General features: G+C 43.7%; 1 protein-coding gene across 1 annotated transcript in view; it reads right to left on the bottom strand.

Moving 5' to 3' along the window:
- Positions 1-16663, bottom strand: part of LOC115762088 (PDZ and LIM domain protein Zasp) — a 71854-nt gene that overhangs the window by 10339 nt on the left and 44852 nt on the right. Inside the window, exons 4-11 of the mRNA XM_030704183.1 lie at positions 11824-11975; positions 11600-11756; positions 10242-10378; positions 9225-9319; positions 7212-7626; positions 6084-6278; positions 5045-5147; positions 1213-1392 (exon numbers count right to left, since the gene is read on the bottom strand). Coding sequence (XP_030560043.1) covers positions 1213-1392; positions 5045-5147; positions 6084-6278; positions 7212-7626; positions 9225-9319; positions 10242-10378; positions 11600-11756; positions 11824-11975 — 1434 coding nt within the window. The remainder of the gene's footprint in view (positions 1-1212; positions 1393-5044; positions 5148-6083; positions 6279-7211; positions 7627-9224; positions 9320-10241; positions 10379-11599; positions 11757-11823; positions 11976-16663) is intronic.

Genomic DNA, 16663 nt, shown 5'->3' with positions numbered 1-16663 from the left:
AAATGTTAACACACACACACACTCACTGAAACACACACACACATGGAACATACCCCATCCCGTGCAGGCGTCATTGTTGTCCGTTTTAATTTCCCGTCTGGCCGTATTATAACTTATTTACTTGAAATGATTTTACCTATCAGCAATTGGGTCTGTCAACGTGCATGTTGCATGAATTATTTACTTCTACGTGTGATTAACTCTCTCAAATTGCTTTCTACGATCAGCTGCAGCCAGTTGCATGTAAACTTTCGTGTGTGTGTGTGTGTGGCATGTGTCAAACAACTCAAGTAACTCAACAGCAACAAAAATAGGTTAACGAACAAAAACTACGCGTTGCAAGTTGCCAAGAGGCTGCTGCTGCTGCTGCTGCAGGCTGTTGCTGCTGTTGTTGCACGAGCAACAATTGCTGTTTACCTCGATTGTAGTTATTGTTATAGATGTTGTTGTTGTTGTAGGACTGGGTCTGAGTGTTATAGTTAGGCAGGGTGGCATATTTATTGCTCGATCCAATTGGGTATGAGTTTCTATATTGTTGCTTTTGTTGCTGTTGCTGCTGGTGTTGATGGTGTTGGTATTGATGTTGTTGTTGTTGTTGTTGTCTGTTGACACTATTGTACCTTTGCACAGTACGACCTATACATAGACACATACATATAAATATATACACAAACTCAAGACACTTGCAACGATTTTGGGGTAGACGAAAAGAGTAAAAATTAAATAGAAAACATTTTTGGGTCGATTTCGTTTTTGCACTTTTGCCAAATTGTTTCTATGCATTTCGATTAGTTTCGATTATTTAAGCAGGCGAGGGACGGTTGCTTTGTTTGTTTGTTAGTTGGTCGCTTCGTTTGCTTTTCGAGTTAAATTTATTTGCATTAAAAAACTTTTGATATATCATGTGTTTAACTTAACAACAGATCAATTTATACATTTAATACTAGAGCTGCCAGTGGACCCCCGCTCTAAACAAAAACAAAAACTAAAACAAAAAAAGAAAAACTAAACAAAACAAGCAGCTAAAACTCGCAGAATAAATATTATATATAAAGAGTTAATAAGTTGTATATCACACGCCCACATTGAATAGTTTCATGAGTGTTTTTTCTTCTTCTATCTGTTTCTGTATCTGTAACTGTAACTGTAACTGTGACAGGACTAAACCCATTCACCTTCTGACTGAGACAGTGTCTCGTACTCATCGTCAGCTGTCATCGTCTTACCTTGTTGACCAACATTGGAGCGCGGCAAGGTGGCATAGGGATTGCCAGCGGGGCGTGGCGATTGCTGCTGCTGCTGCGGTGGATACGAGGATACCGGCACCGGCGACTTGGGCGCTGCCGCTGGCGGCTGAGAGGCGCCGTAGGGGCGCGCATAGCCCTGGTTGACCTGGCAGAGAGAGAGAGAGAAAAATGATAAGATTTGAGGATTTAATATGTATTAAGTCGAGAGCAGGCACTGTTAACAAAGAACATTAAACAGTTTGTGTTAGAGAGGAGCTGGCTAGGGGCTAGCTGCGAGCTGGAGCAGGGGCGGGCGCGGTCGCGGTTGCGGGCGCCTACTTACCCGATAACTGGCGCCGGCGCCCTTACCAGGCGGCTGCACGCTGCGTATCACATTTCCGGTCAAGGTGACATACTCGAACGGCTGATCCGAGCCGTTCGCGGATGTCTGCATGCACGGACCTGTGCACGCAGCGGAGTCGCCCATGTTGTTGTTGTTGTTGTTAATGTTGTTGCTGTTGTAGCTGCTGTAAATGGCTGACGATTGCTCATCCGCCACGTGGGCGGACATTATTTCAGACTGCGCTGGATTACTGTTAGCTGTAGCTGCTGCTGCAGTTGCTGTTGCCTGATGTGAATTAAATTTCAATTGATTAGCTAGTGTTGCCGTCAGCGCGGCGACATGTGGCTGCAGTTGCCCAGTTGTTGCTGTTGCTGTTGTTGTTGTTGTTGTGCCTGCAAATGGCTTGGCCGTGTTGTTGTGTCTGTTTGTTGTTGTTTCTGTTGCTGTTGTGTGTGTGTTGTTGCTGTTGTTGCTGTTTGGGTGTTGCTGCTGCAGCTTATTGGCATACTGCTTTAGCAGCTGATTATACGCATTATGGCTCTTATTCTGCGTATTCATGTCATTCTCATTCTGTGTGGACCTTAGCGGTGAGGGTGCGGGTGCGGGCGCTGGTGGCGGCGGCGGCGGTGGCGATGGCATTGACATTGTATAATTATCAACGGGACACTGCACAACACTGGCCACATCCAGCGACGTGCAGGAGCCAGAGGCTTGGCGCGAATGCTGCGGCGAGTGCTCCATGTCCAGGGACAGCGTCGAGGCGCTGGATGCCACCAGGCTGGGGCTCAACTGAGCACAGCCGCCCACACCCGACGAGGATGTTTGCGAGGAGCCGCTCGAAATTGATGAGAGGCTGCGTGTGTGTTTGCTGGCCTGTTGCTGCTGCTGCTGTTGCTGCTGCTGTGGATCTGGGTTTGGGTGTTGCTGGGCAAGTGGGTTGGCTGACGCTGAGCCTTGTGTCGGGTGCTGCTGTTGTTGGTTTTGGGGCACCAGCAGCAGCTCCTCGGCTTCGTATTGCAACAGCTGTGTGGGAGAGGGTGGCGGCGGCAGGGGCAGCTCACTGCTGCTGCAGTCAGGCTCTGGCATTGGCTCGGACTAATGTGTTAATACGAGCGCGTGTTAATGGGCGGGGCAGGCAGGCAGGCGGGCGGGCGGTTGGACATCACGCACATGAGCAACAGCGGTTAGCGGGTGGGAGGCATGTAAATTGATGCACAGTTAATAAAGGCAGTTAATTAAAATGCAGAGCGAAATTTCTGAGAGGCTTTAAACTACGTGTGTGTGTGTAAAAGAGTGTGTGTTTAAAAGTGTGTGTGTTTGGCTGCGTGTCAACGTGGCGTATGAGCAATGTGTGCACTAAAAATAACTAATAGGTCAAGGTCAATTCTCTGGCTAAAGCTAGCTCCTGGAATGTGTCAAGATTATGTGTGTTAAATAATCCAAAGCGTATTCCAATAAAGAATAAAAAAATTCAGTTTTCACACGTTATGCAACACTCAAGAAGCGGCGACAAATTCTGTTGCGCATTTCCAATGGAAAAATAAAACTCTTTTTACTTTGCACTCGAATTAAATGATGAACTATTTGGAAAAAGACACTACGCAGTGAGTTTTCTTTTGCTCCCTTTTTGTATTTTATGTACTTTTTAAGCACTTAAATATTCGTTTTGGCGATTTTGAACACTGCACTCTGCAGCATTCGAGCTGCCTGCGTGCCGCGGACACGAGTTGAAGAGGCAAACTGAACGCAAATTCGGCCAAGAAGATGAGCTGTGGCTGCCGCAGCTGCGGTTGTGTGCAGCTGTGTGGGGTTTTTTATAGCCGTAGCATAAAAACAAAAAGCCACAAAAATAAAATTGTAATTGAAATAAATAAAAAAATGTGCAGCGCTCGGCACAAGGTATAAATTTAGCACTTAGCCATTCGACAATTCGACTATTTGGCCATTTAGCAGGCATTGCACATTTCACAGAAATGCGCTGGCCGTAGCCAAAAAACTGCGAAAACTTTGCCAGTTGCCATTTGTCAGTTGTTTGTAGCCAATTGTGATGCATACTCGAATATCTGAGCCGAATCTACACGCCTGCTTAAGATTACTGAAAAACGCAACCAGTTGACTTTCTATTTATAAATAAAAAGTCGAGACTTGTGGGCGATGCGCATCGCATCGCATCGTATCGCATCGCAGTCCTAATTTCAATTGACAACTTTTGTGCCACATTTCGTGGTACCTGTTGCTACACTCGGCGAAAAGCTGCCAACTAAATTCTAGCATAAATGAATGTCAATTCATTTGCATATTCTAAATAATCAACTAATATGATAAATTAAGTCTTTAAAAGAATTGTAATGCTCACAATGAGCGTGAGATAGTTAATAGAAAACTTCTGAAATTAAATTTTCCACTTGAATTAAGTATTAAATAAGTTCTTGAAACAAAAATAATGTTTTAAGTGTGAGAAATATTGCTAGTATCTCGATCTTTATACAGAATGCGTACAGTTATTTCTTGGAATGTATTGCAAGCTAGTCCATCAGCTGGTAGTCGAATATACCCTATATATAATTTACCCTAGCTGAAGCTTAAGCTTCTCTAGGGTGGCTTTCATAAGATTAATCCGTCGCACACAGCTCAATTACAGCCAGAATCAAAGGCAGGTTGGGAACACACAATTAAAAAGAGCTCTCGATGGGAAGGAGTAAACATAATAAACATAATAATAATTGCATGCAGGCAAGAAACAAACGAATTAGCAGGCACACACACATACCCACACACATACACATACACACACGCACACAGACACAGCCCGACACACTTGTGCTCAAGTGAAAACTCAAGCATAACACACAAATGCATAAACTTTTCCATTTTGTCGTTTTTATCGCTTTTGCCAGAATAAGAAAAGTAAACAAAAACAACAGCTAGAAGTTGAAGTAGTCGTGGAAGAAGAAGAAAAGGGGGCTGAAGAGGGGGCCAACATCTTTGGTAAAATTGCATGAAAATGCTTGAAAGTTGTTTTTTTTTTCTCGCTCGATTTTTTTTTGCGCTCGCCTTGAAACTTTCTGCATTGCATTGCATTTTTCTTTCTGGCCAAATGATTTTTAACATTTTAGCATATGGATGTCTGCCGCAAGCGAAAATTTATGCAAACATTTTGCCAGCAATATGATAAAATTGATTGTAAAAACAAGATGAAGCCGAGCAGCCAGCAGACGAGGGATAACAAAAAAAAAAAACAAGCAGCAGTAGAAAAATATGAACAAGCGAGCTTCAGGTGCGTCTTTGGGGTCACAAAACTTTTTGCCCTTCGCCCCATTTTTACTTGGCTCAAGCCATTTACTTTGTGCATTTGTGTGTGTGCGAGTGTGTTTGCGAGTGTGTGTGTGTGTGTATGACAAGATTGTTTTTAGCACGCTGGGGCACAACACACACGGAGAGAACAGTTAACAAGTTTAGCATGACTTTTACTTACCGGTGCCGGTGTGGGCGTGGCATTGCCATTCGAGTAGCCATTGCTGCCATAGCCGTGGGAGCTCAAGGCCGAGGAGATGGTATTGGCGCTCAGCTTGGTGTTCCTGCGGCAGAGAATATGACATGATTAACACGAAATAGTTGCCATGCAATGCGCTCTAATTGGCTGATTTACCCCTCTCTAATTGCCAACCCCCCCTCCCCCTCACTCAGGAGAGTGACCCGTTTGAGCCCTTTAATTAAGTGCGATTTGCCATTTGGCCAAAATTCAAATAAATCCCAAGCGCCCAATTGACATGCACAAGCGTTTGTCAGCCTAACGAATATAACATATATATATATATATTTTTTTTTTCGATGACTAGCCACACACCTCTGGCAGCTACCGACCCCCCCCCCCCCCTGCTGCCCTCCTCCCGCAGTTTGGCTGCAATTGCATTTAATAAAAATTTGCTGCTGCTGAAAACGTCAGCGAAAATCAGTTGTCAGAGTTTTCATGTCCACAGCAGATGCAAAAAGTGCCATTCAATTGGCAACTGTATGGACGAAGGGGGCTGTGGGGCTTAGGGGGGAGGGGTTGGAGTGCTGGATTCAGGGTTTCCAAGCAAACACAATGCCGCGACATCCGTTCGGCTGCCCCATCGAAATGTCAAACGTGTTTTGGCATACGCAAAAATATGCATTTATATATATTGCAAAATTCATATTCACATTCACATTCGCATTCGCATTCACATTTATATTCATATATTTCTTTTTATATTCATTTGTTCGACCCGACCAATTCTACAGCAGACAAGAGTAAAAACAACAAAACAAACATAAATAAAGAAAAAAAAAGGTCAAAGGTCTAACACTTGTTACTTTGATTCTCAACTTCTAGTCGAGCTGCATTTACAAGTATTTGGTGTTCTATGATGTCTAACCCCAAGTTGAGCTGCATTTACAGAGTATTTTGGTACTCGGCGTTCTTTGATGCTCTAATTCAAGTCTCGCTACATTTACAGGGTATTTTGACAAGTTATTTAGCGTCTACTTACGGCTTAATGGGCACTGGCACATAGCCCTCGGTGCCGGCTGGTGGATGCTGCTGGGCAGCCAGCTTGGCATGAATGTCGCAATAGAGCTTGTTGTTGAAGTTGTAGTAGCCCTGGTTCTTCAGGGAGGTGCCACAAGTGGCGCACTTGAAGCACTCCACGTGCAGATTCTTGTCCTTGATGCGCACAAAAACGCCGCTAAATGGGGCAGAGAAAACATATTGTAAGCTTATATTTAACAAATCTATCCTGAAAAGCTTTTCAAAACTTTATTTCAACTCTTAAAAGTTTTGAAAGGCTTTTGGAAATCGAAAAACGATTTTCAGAGCTTTGTGTATGTTATCGATAATTAGGCAAAATGAATGTGGCATATTCTCGTTAGAAAATGGAAACATGGTTAGAAATTAATAAAAAATAAATTCCGAATTAAACCTTAATGGAATAGCAATAAACGATTGTACGTATTGTGTATATGCAATATGTATTATCGATAATTAATCGAAATGTACTTTGCATATTCCAATTAGAGGATTGTGTCTTTTGGTAAGCAATATATATATATATATAAAATATATTAAAATTGATTTAAAACTCGTTAAACGATTGACCGATTTGTAAATGACGAAATTTTATTTAAAATTTCTCCATAAGAGGATGCCAGATCCACGATAATTAAAAAATGAATGAACGATTGACAGCTTTAACTATGTACAATATGTTTTATAGATAACTTATCGTAGATGGCTTAAAGCACGCAACTGTTAGTCAGCAAAAGGTAAGGTAAAATAAATTTCAAATGGTAAATAAAGTAAAATAAAATATGTTAAATCTACATAATGAATTATCGAATTAATTTTCATGAGTCGTCAATGGCAGCCAATTAAATTGGCATACAAATTAATACAAATGATGATGGTATTCCCATGAGCCCAACTGGAGCTCAGCGCCGCAGTCGCAGGTGTTGGAGGCGTCTGCATAATAATCATGTGCACTGCATAAATTTCAACAATTGACTTCGAAATAAAAGCAAATTAAAATGCGTGCGCAGACACACGAGCCACACACACACACACACACATTGAGAGACACAGAGGCATGAATTATCATTGAACATGGAACACAAATCCTTACACAATGCCCACGCCGCACAATTGACATGCCGGATGTCCGCTGGCGGACAAAGGACGCACACCACCAGCATCGCTGGCCAATGCCGCTGCAGCCGCATCCATATCCGCCTTGTAGTCGGGACCCTGCAGCGCCGGGCATATGGGCATAACAATGATGCGCGGATCGGCCTGCTCCTGCTGCTGCTGCAGCTGCTCCTCCTCGGTCTGCTGGGGCTTCGCAACCGGCAGACTGGGCCTGTGCGTGGCCGCCGGCGCCAGCGTATTTTGCTGCAAATTGGTGCCGATGCGCTCATCCTGGCGTCCTGCCTGCGACTGCGACTGCGCCTGCATTTGGCTGTGGGGCAGCGGCGTGCGGCGCTCGTTGCCGCCAATCGCGTGGCTCTGCGTCCAGTAGAAGTTGGCCGGGCTGTGCGGCTCTGTAGCGGAATTATCGCCATGTGGTTGACAGCACAAAAGTTCAATCAGTTCACAAAGCCTTTGACAAGTTATTTGCAAGTAATATTTGTATGTTTGTGTGCGTGTAGGACGCCCCCAGGATAACACTAGAACAGCCCCAGGACACCCTAGACCTAGCCCAAACCTAAACTAGAACAGCTCGAACTCAACTCAGCTATGCTTAAAATAACATGAACTTAGTTACCTATGAGTTGCAGGCAATGTTAATTAGAGAGCTGTCACATTATGTTATAATGTTAATATTGCTTCTAAAGTGAGTGAATGACATACACAAAGAACACGCACTCAGCTCAGCAACACTTGAAATTACATTAAGTTATTCAACAATGAGTTGCAGGCTATGTTTATGTTAATTAGAGCGCTAATGTTAATGAGAGTGTTAATGTTAATGTTAATGTTATTGTTAATGTTCTTGTTGTTACACAAATGCACTTTAGTTTTTGTTTTGGTTTTGTGGCCCACTTACGTAATGAGACGTTCGCATTCGGTGCAAATGTTTTGCCCAGTTGGCAGTCCACCGGTGCTCGGGGGCTTTGGTGAATTGACGGGGGCGTTAACGTGCCGGGTGGCGTTTGATTGTTGTTGTTGTTGTGGATAGTGTTGGTGTTGATGTTGATGTTGTTGTTGTTGTTGGTATTGTTGCTGCTGTTGTTGATGGTATTGCTGCTGATGCTGTGGTGCATCATGCTCATAGTTGTTGTTGTTGTTGTTGTTGTTGAATGCTGTTAACAGTGTTTGATGAGCAGCCATTTTGTATTGGTTGTTGGTTTTTGGTTGTATGTGTGCGTGTATGAAAAAGAGTCGAAATACAAACATGAGTTAGACATAGACCGAAAAAGGTATTGTATGCAAGCCCTAACACACAATTGAATATTCAATTTAAAGAGATTTTTCCAAATTGTTAGCCACTTTGCAGTTCCATGTGCAGTTGCTCAAGAACTATTTATAATACTATACCTACAAACTAAATATATGTATTTTAGTCTTTATGACATAATTATGGAAGAAGTTGGGGGAGAGAGTGGGAAAGAGATGTATTTGTTTGGTAAATGTTGTGTGGGCTGCTTTAGAAATTCGATTTGACATAGAGAAAACGAAAATCCATTTCTTTATCTAAGCACATAAAACAAAGGCGATACAGAAAATAAAACAAAACATAAATATTAAATACAATTAAATTCAATTAAATACAAAATAAAACCAACCAAAAACCAGCACGGCTGACTAATAAAATATTGCTATGCCCTACAGCGATAGTTCCCAAAGATAAACTCAGTTCAAGGTCTCTGCTGTGTGTTTTAAAAAATGTAAACGCTGCTCTAATCTGGCTGCCTATTTATAAGTGTATGTAAACCAAGAGACAGAGAGAGAGAGAGAGAGACAAAGTGATCAGCTGGCAGCCTGCCCTACTGAGTACATGGCGGATGCGTAATATTACACCTAAAGACCCTAACACAAGTTCGCTCAAATTAATCGGTGAGAGTGTCGCTCACAAACGGATTGGCGCCCTCGTTTAGCAGCAGGAGCAAGCGGGCCAGTTCATAGTTGGCTGCATTACCTGGAGTCGATCCACCTGTTTCCTCCTCGCGCAGGAACTTCAGCACCTCCGAGCGATCGGCCTGGTATTCCTTTTCGTTCTTCTTAAAGTTGACACTAGAAAAAAAGAGAGGGCGGATATGAGAGACTTGTTAACACACTTTTCCATTGCATACTTTCGGCTGCAAGCGCACAAAGCGCACGGCGCGCAAAAGTATGCTGTGATAAATGAGTGCGGCCAACATTGTTGCGCATACGCCGCGATGGCCACCGCAAAGGCCGCTCAAAATAAAATAAAAATACCAAGAAAAAAACAAAACAAAAAAGATCCCCTAAAGAAATTAAGTGCAAAAAGCGCGCAAGTCCCACGCGTGCATTTGTTGTAAAAAGAGCCCCAACTCGACAACTGGCAAAACAGTGAAAACACTTTTGGCCAACAGCCCGACTCTGGACGGGGCGTGGCGGGTCGGGGCTGGGGCTATCATTTGGCGGCATTGCACACAGCTTTAGACGCTTAGGCGCAGTATCTGGCGCAGCAGCAATAAAAAGAAGCCAGAAGACCAGCGCGAAAATAAGCAAAACAAATTTTAAAGTAAAAGTTTTGTGGCATTCGCCTGTCACGGCTCTTGCGGCCCAGCATTCCAGACAGTTGTTTCTATACCCTGTTTATATAATTAAGAAAAAAAGGAGTATAGAGTGCAATATTGCAGCTGAAGACTCTTGTAACTTGGAATATATACTCAGGGTAACGTGTTAAGCCTTTGCGGCCCAGGCCTACTTGATACGTTGGAAATTAGGTCTACATTCTGCTACTGACTTCAATTGAACAGTTTTACAGCCACTGCTGCTTACAGTCTGAGAGTCAGCAAGCGGACTCTTTTCGTCTGGCTTAAACTGCAATTGAACAGAGTATTCCCTAGTTGGCCACACCTCCTAGCTACTCATGTTTTTATTTGGCTCTTGTTCTTTTCTTTTTCATTTATTTAGTTGTTTTCTTCTTTTTTTTCACTTAGGAAGGGCCCATTGTTGAATAACTTACCCGAGCACACCGCCAGCCAAAACCTCCGCCTGGGCGGAGAGTGTTTCCGCAATAGATTCATCGCTGTAAATGCCAACCGGGGTGTTGTATTGTTTATTGACGATGCTCTTCACGCCGCCATCGCCGCCACCGTTGGCCTATTCCAAGTTGAAGTAAACACAAACACAAATATAAATAGAAAAGATGAAAATGTGTGAATGAATAATGGAAAATCAATTTCTGTTTCGGTTTCTGTTTCAGTTTCGGTTGCTGTTGCTGTTGCTGTTGCTATTTACGGGTGCTCACTGTGCTGTCACACAAAATTATAATAATACAAATTCATAACAATAAAATGTACGCAAATGTATGCATATCACACACACACACACACACAAAATGAGAGTCATTGATATTATTATGCATGGCACATATATGTGTGTGTGTGTGTGTGTGTATGTGTGTGTGTGTGTGTGTGTGTGAATGTGAGCCCTTTGCACATTAATTCTTGCCAGCAAATAATCCTAGCACTCATATTCATTACTCATTCTGACACTTTTCAAAACTACGCACAAACAGTCTGACAGACAGGGGGACGGACAGACAGACATATAAATGCAAATGTTGTCAACTCATAGAAAACAGACAAGTTCCGACTCCACCCGAAAATAAAATGAATGAATATGAAAACCCACAGAGTACAACAATGAGACACACACACACACACATACACAAGCACATGCATAGGGATTGTGACAGCAGCTCTTTCCCAGGAGACTAACTATCAACATCATTGGTCATCAGCACGTCACTTGTAATTGTGTGTGTGTGTGTGTGAGTGTGGGCGCATTTAAGCTAACGTTAAATGCTAGGGCTGAGCACGGGCCTCATTATCGAGCCACAGCTTAACACGAGCACAAAACATGCACTTGCAAAATAGTCCAAGTATTTTTTCGGAGTTTTTCATAAACTACATTTATGTAGATTTTTGCGACAGACAAACTACAGACTTTCTTGTCTAGACATTTTATTTAACAACTGTCTCACTTTGGCAGGATTTTCATTAACAGTTTTATGAAAATTATGCTGGCCAAGATTTGCTCAAACTTTTTCTGAGGCCTGAATCCTGTCGTGTCTGTTTCGTGAAAAAAGCACGACCGCGCCCATCTCTAACAGCTGCGTTTAAGGTGTAATTCCCAACCCATTACAACCCACAAACTTGCAGCATTTTAAGTTTTGGCCAACACGTTGAGACTTTATAAATTTTATAAATGATGCCTCTTGCCCACAAATGTATGCTACACATTTTGCTAGCTCTCTCTCTGTGTCCCTTTCTCTCTCTGTGTGTGTGTCTGTGTATGATTTCAAATTAGTTGACTTACAAATGGACGCGCCGAGTTGTTGTAGCCACAACCAATGTGCTGGCTGTCCGGTTGATGATGAGCCAGAGAAGTTTTCGTCACTGTCTGCAAATAGGGCGAATTGGCCTGGGGCAGGTTGCCGGTGGGCGTCACATGTGGACGCCAGGTGGAGCCGCCGCTGTATGCCAGGTTAGAGGGATAATAGAGTTGACATTGGCAACACTTTGCTGGCACTGAACACTTACCGCTGCACTGTGATGACAAAATTGTTGCCCGAGCGCACCACAATGTCCTGGGCATCCTTGTGACGAAAATTGAAGACATCAACGTCATTGATCTTGATGACTGCGTCGCCCGGCTGCAGGCCAGCCTGCTCGGAAAGGCTGCCCGAGTTCACCTGCAAAGGGGCAAGAGTAGAAATGAATACAAAATAAGTCACAGTTGCTCACTAACAATCAATCAGTCAGTCAATCAATCAATCAATCAATCACTCAGCTGTTGTCTCAAATCAAAAGTTGTCATCAGCAGCTCGAGTGCAATTCAATTGCCAGCTCGCGCATAAATCAAGCCAAAGGCGAGCCATAAAAAACGTCTAACGAAATGCAGCCGGAGCCAAAAGTAAATGAATTTATTTTGTACTGCCCGCTGGAATTATGAAGCGCCAGCCGAAAATGCCAGCTCCGTTGTGGCCACGCAAGTTGTGTTCCCATTTTCCCTTTTCAGATTTCCCCTCAGCAGAAACAGCAACAACAAGTTTAGTTTATAGGCGTTGTTTTTGCGCCTGGTTTTCATTTATTTATTTGCCGCCGCGTCTGCTGGGAAATTGTGCGCACCAAAAGCCATAAATTTACCGACGATTAAAATCGCAAAAGTTCCACACAACAGACGCTGCAATTCGTGGCCATTTCTCATGCATGCGCATAGACAGAGCGGCAGGGAGAGGGGCAGGCGCAGGGCTTGCACTAAGCAAACAAAACAAACCTGCCACGCCTTAAATTCTACTAGTTCGGCTTAATTAAAGCTGATGCCGCTCGCTTTAATCAAGCTTAAAACAAACCTCAAGTACGCGGCACAAGCCAAATTGCGGCTCCTGTTGCACTTGGCTTAGGTCTAGGCTCGTGTCTTATGCCGCATGCCACATGCCGCACTATGCCCCACTCCGAGCCTGCCACGTGGCTATGCTCAGGTGTGCGGCCGAAAATTATGCGCGCCCTGCACGTATCCACTTTGGCAAATTGTCTGTTTATCCGACTACCAGCCCCGGCAGCCCAGTCAGTCGACTCTCAGCTCTCAACTCTCGACTGTCGAATGCGGCCGGTTTATATTTACACAAAAAGCAGCACACACAACCACATACACACATACACACATACACACACACACGCGTGTGTGGATGACTGCATAAATATTTCATTGGCATGTTCGCCAAGCGAGACACCTAAATTTTGTAATATTTACAAAGTTGCTAAAAATGTGGCGCCCCAACAAACCAATGCCAAAACCTGAAGCACAACCCGAACCGAACCTCAAACCCCAACCGAAACCCCAACCCAAAACCTCAACCAAAACCAGAGCCAGAGCCAACCGAGCGGGCAAACGACAGGCCCCAAAAATTCAAGCAAAATCGCGCGTTGCTCTCAATTTTTGCTGTTGACATGTTCATTTTCTTGCCGAAAATTGAAAATTGGTTGGACGTTGAGGTGTTTCACAGTCAGCGACAAATAAGAGAGAGACAGCAACAACGAGATATGGATGGAAAGAGAGAGGGCGAAAGAGAGAGAGGTAGAGAGAGGGAATCAAAGTATGCGCTGCCTCGCATTTTGTTTTTTATTGGCTTGACACAAGTTCTACCCCTTTCAAATGGAGCGTAATGCGCATGCTGGACTGCTTGAATCAACATTTCACAAATATGAAACCTTGAAAAGAAAAAGCGTTGGTTCAAATCATCTAAATATATGAAAAACTTTCGGTGAAATATTATTTCGTTGAATATTATCTCTATCAAAGAGTTTGTCCTGACTGAAGACTGACTGAATGACTAACTGACTGATTGACTGAAGACTGACTGACTGAGTCGAAGCTTTTGTTGAAGCTTCTATTCGAGTCGAAAGTGAGCATTAATATTGGGCTTCAGAAAATTCAATTAATTATATATATATATATCTTTTGTTGTACTTTCATTATTTTGTTATCTCAATATCTCTATGTCTATAGAATATTAGCAATATTTTATAGGGTATACAAGTGCGTGGAATAGAGCTTTGTTAGAAGTTTTTTCTGTTCGCCAGCAAATTGCATGTCACAAAAGTGCGCTTGGATTTGGATAGAAGTGTGACTGTGTGTGACTGTGTGCGTTTGTGCTTGTGTGGTATTGGAATATTGACATTTGGACAGTTTTATGAGTACCTGCGATCAACATGCGCCCCGCCCAAAAATGTTTGCTCGCCTGTCTGGACGGCTGTTTCTATGGCTCTCTCTCTGGCTGGGTTACTGTGTCTGTTTTGTGGTTTGGTGGTGCGCTTGTTAGACATTTGTCAGCTTTATAGCATTTGTGGCCAGCCGCCAATTGACAAGGTATTTGTTTTCCCATGACTTATGAGTGTGTTGGCGGTCGGCGATGGCGAGGTTAGGGCAGGCCAAGTGAATTACCATAAAACTTGGCCCCAACATGTCGAGCATTAATATCAGTTGTGTCCCAGCTCTTGTGCTCCAGTTCCCACAGTCCACAGGCCTGGACGACCTGCTGCCATTTGGAGGCCAGCCAGGACACATTATGCGCCCCTCCGAGCGCATTACATGTGTAGCCACGTTTGGGCAAATGATGATTTATACGGGCCAGCACAGGCAGCTCGGCAGCCAGGCAGCCAGGCAGACCGGGTCCCGTGGAGCTACCCCCAGGCTGTCAGGCGTTGTCCAGCTGCAGCTCCTGCTCCCGCTTTAGCTGCTGATAAGTATAAAACACACACTCGGCCGACATTTTCATTTTCATTTAGCAGCAAATGCTGTGAAAATATTTTAACTGCATTATTTCAGCATTTGTCGTGGCATGTATTTAGCATTTGGCTAAATATACTTGGAATTATAAATATGCACAGCGCCCAACCCAGCTCAGCTCAGAACGTGTCCTGGGGCTTCGAGCATTTCCATTACTGCTGTCACAGCAAATTTCTAGAATTTAAAGTGCTTGAAGACAATGGACAGCCTTGTAAATGCATATAACAAATTAAATTTAATGGCCGGAGAGTAAAATGCTCGTAATCAAGTCAACTAATCCGTTCAAGTGCATTCAAATTGAGATTCATTTAGCACGACTGCCAGATGCTCTGCTCGACTGTGCAGCAGCTCAACCGAGTTGCCCAGCCACGCCCACTTCTGTCAATTACACACACTTGCATAAGCCGAACATATCCTTTAACACTCACTTCAGTTGCTTGACAAGGTGGAAGACGAAAAGCAGCACATTTTGCTGCCTGAAAACCACACACACGCACACGCATAAATACACAGTGTGTGTGTGTGTGTGTGCAGCATGCAAAATATTTATGTTGATAAATCAAGTTTGCTTTTGTGGATTAGGTGTATCTAAAATAAATTGAATTTGTGGCGTAAATTAAGGCCAAACAAAAGGCAAGGCACAAGAATTGCCAAGTTATGAAGTTGTTTAATTGAAAATAAATCAGTTTAAAGGCAACACGACGAGAACATGCACAAATTCCATTTGCCAGGCGAGCATAGTTTTTGGCCAAACGCTTGCATTGTTTATCTTTACTCTACCACCCCGCCCACTCCCCCGCCTTCTGCGACCCCTCTACTGCCGTCTGTGTGCCATAAAAAACAGAAAGCGAAATGCTCGTAAGTAGAACGAGCTACGCTCAAGAGCTGCGCCCGAGATAAAATGCTTGGGATACGAAATACTGCGGAAATGCAGCGCAAATACAATGAATCTCAATGTATATGAATATGCATGGCCATCACTCATACGCCCTTTCGCCACCTCCCCACTCCCCACTGCCCACATCCCTTTCAGTCTCTTGTTGCCAGCTCTAAATCACCCAAAGCCGCTGCGGTTGGTTTTCCGCCACAACAGCAAATGTTGGCCGCAGCACTTGACCAAACTGGCAGCAAAAAAAAAAAAGAAAAATAAATACAAAAAAAATCATTGCACTTGCAAACTTGGCAAATGAAGAGGACTCAGCCGCGATCCGCCCCCGTAGGCCACGCCCTTTGCGAACCCAAGGGTCCATAATAAAATTGCGCTGGCCAAGCAAAACAATCAAATTCAGCGAGCTGTTAATGCGGCAAAGTAAATACAATGTTGGCAACTCCTTCGGGCCGTGCTCCAGTTCAGCTGCAGCTTAACCAGTTCTTTTAACTAGTTCATTTCAGAGGCGTCTCTAGATACGAAAGGGGAGAGCGGGCGGGGGAGGGGTCGTTGTTAACGCGCAGCACTCGAAAAGTATTCATATTCAATAATCACAGAAGGAACTCTCGCCTTTCGCCTTGGCCTGGCTGGATGCCACCAACTTTTTGGACACGTTCTTCGCTGGCCGAGCAGGACTCAACAGCTGACCGGAAAGTGCCGAGCGTCACAGAAATTACTTATTTATTGGCAAAAAAAAAAGGGGGTGCATTCAGCAGCAGAAGCAATCGTGGCAGCAGCAACCATTAAGCGGAACAGGCGCCCAAAGTCCAATTCTGGCTGCTTTGACATAGCTACAATGCAACTGCAACTGCTACAAAAACAACACCACCAACAACAACAACGACAGGAACAACAACAAGAGAAACAACAACAACAACATTGTGAAGCACGCAAACTGTCAGCAACATTTATAAATTATGATTGCAATCAACGTGCCACAAAGCGCTCGCAGGGCGAGCGGACAAGTTGCCAGTTGCTTTTATTTTTTTATTTATATCTATTTTTTTTTTTTTTTTTGGCTGAAATGACAGACGCAGTTACACACACAAGCACACACACACACACGGGCGCGCACAACAAACGCGGCAATTTATATAAATGTTGCATATTCATAACTAGTAATGGAAAAACTTTGCACAATGAAATTATTGTGGCCAATGCGA

This window comes from Drosophila novamexicana, unplaced genomic scaffold, assembly GCF_003285875.2.
Source record: "Drosophila novamexicana strain 15010-1031.04,08,12 unplaced genomic scaffold, DnovRS2.1 tig00000564-arrow-pilon, whole genome shotgun sequence".
Classification (NCBI taxonomy): Eukaryota; Metazoa; Arthropoda; class Insecta; order Diptera; family Drosophilidae; genus Drosophila; species Drosophila novamexicana.
The sequence above is the reverse complement of the archived record's forward strand: the minus strand, read 5'-3'. Positions and strand labels throughout refer to the sequence as shown.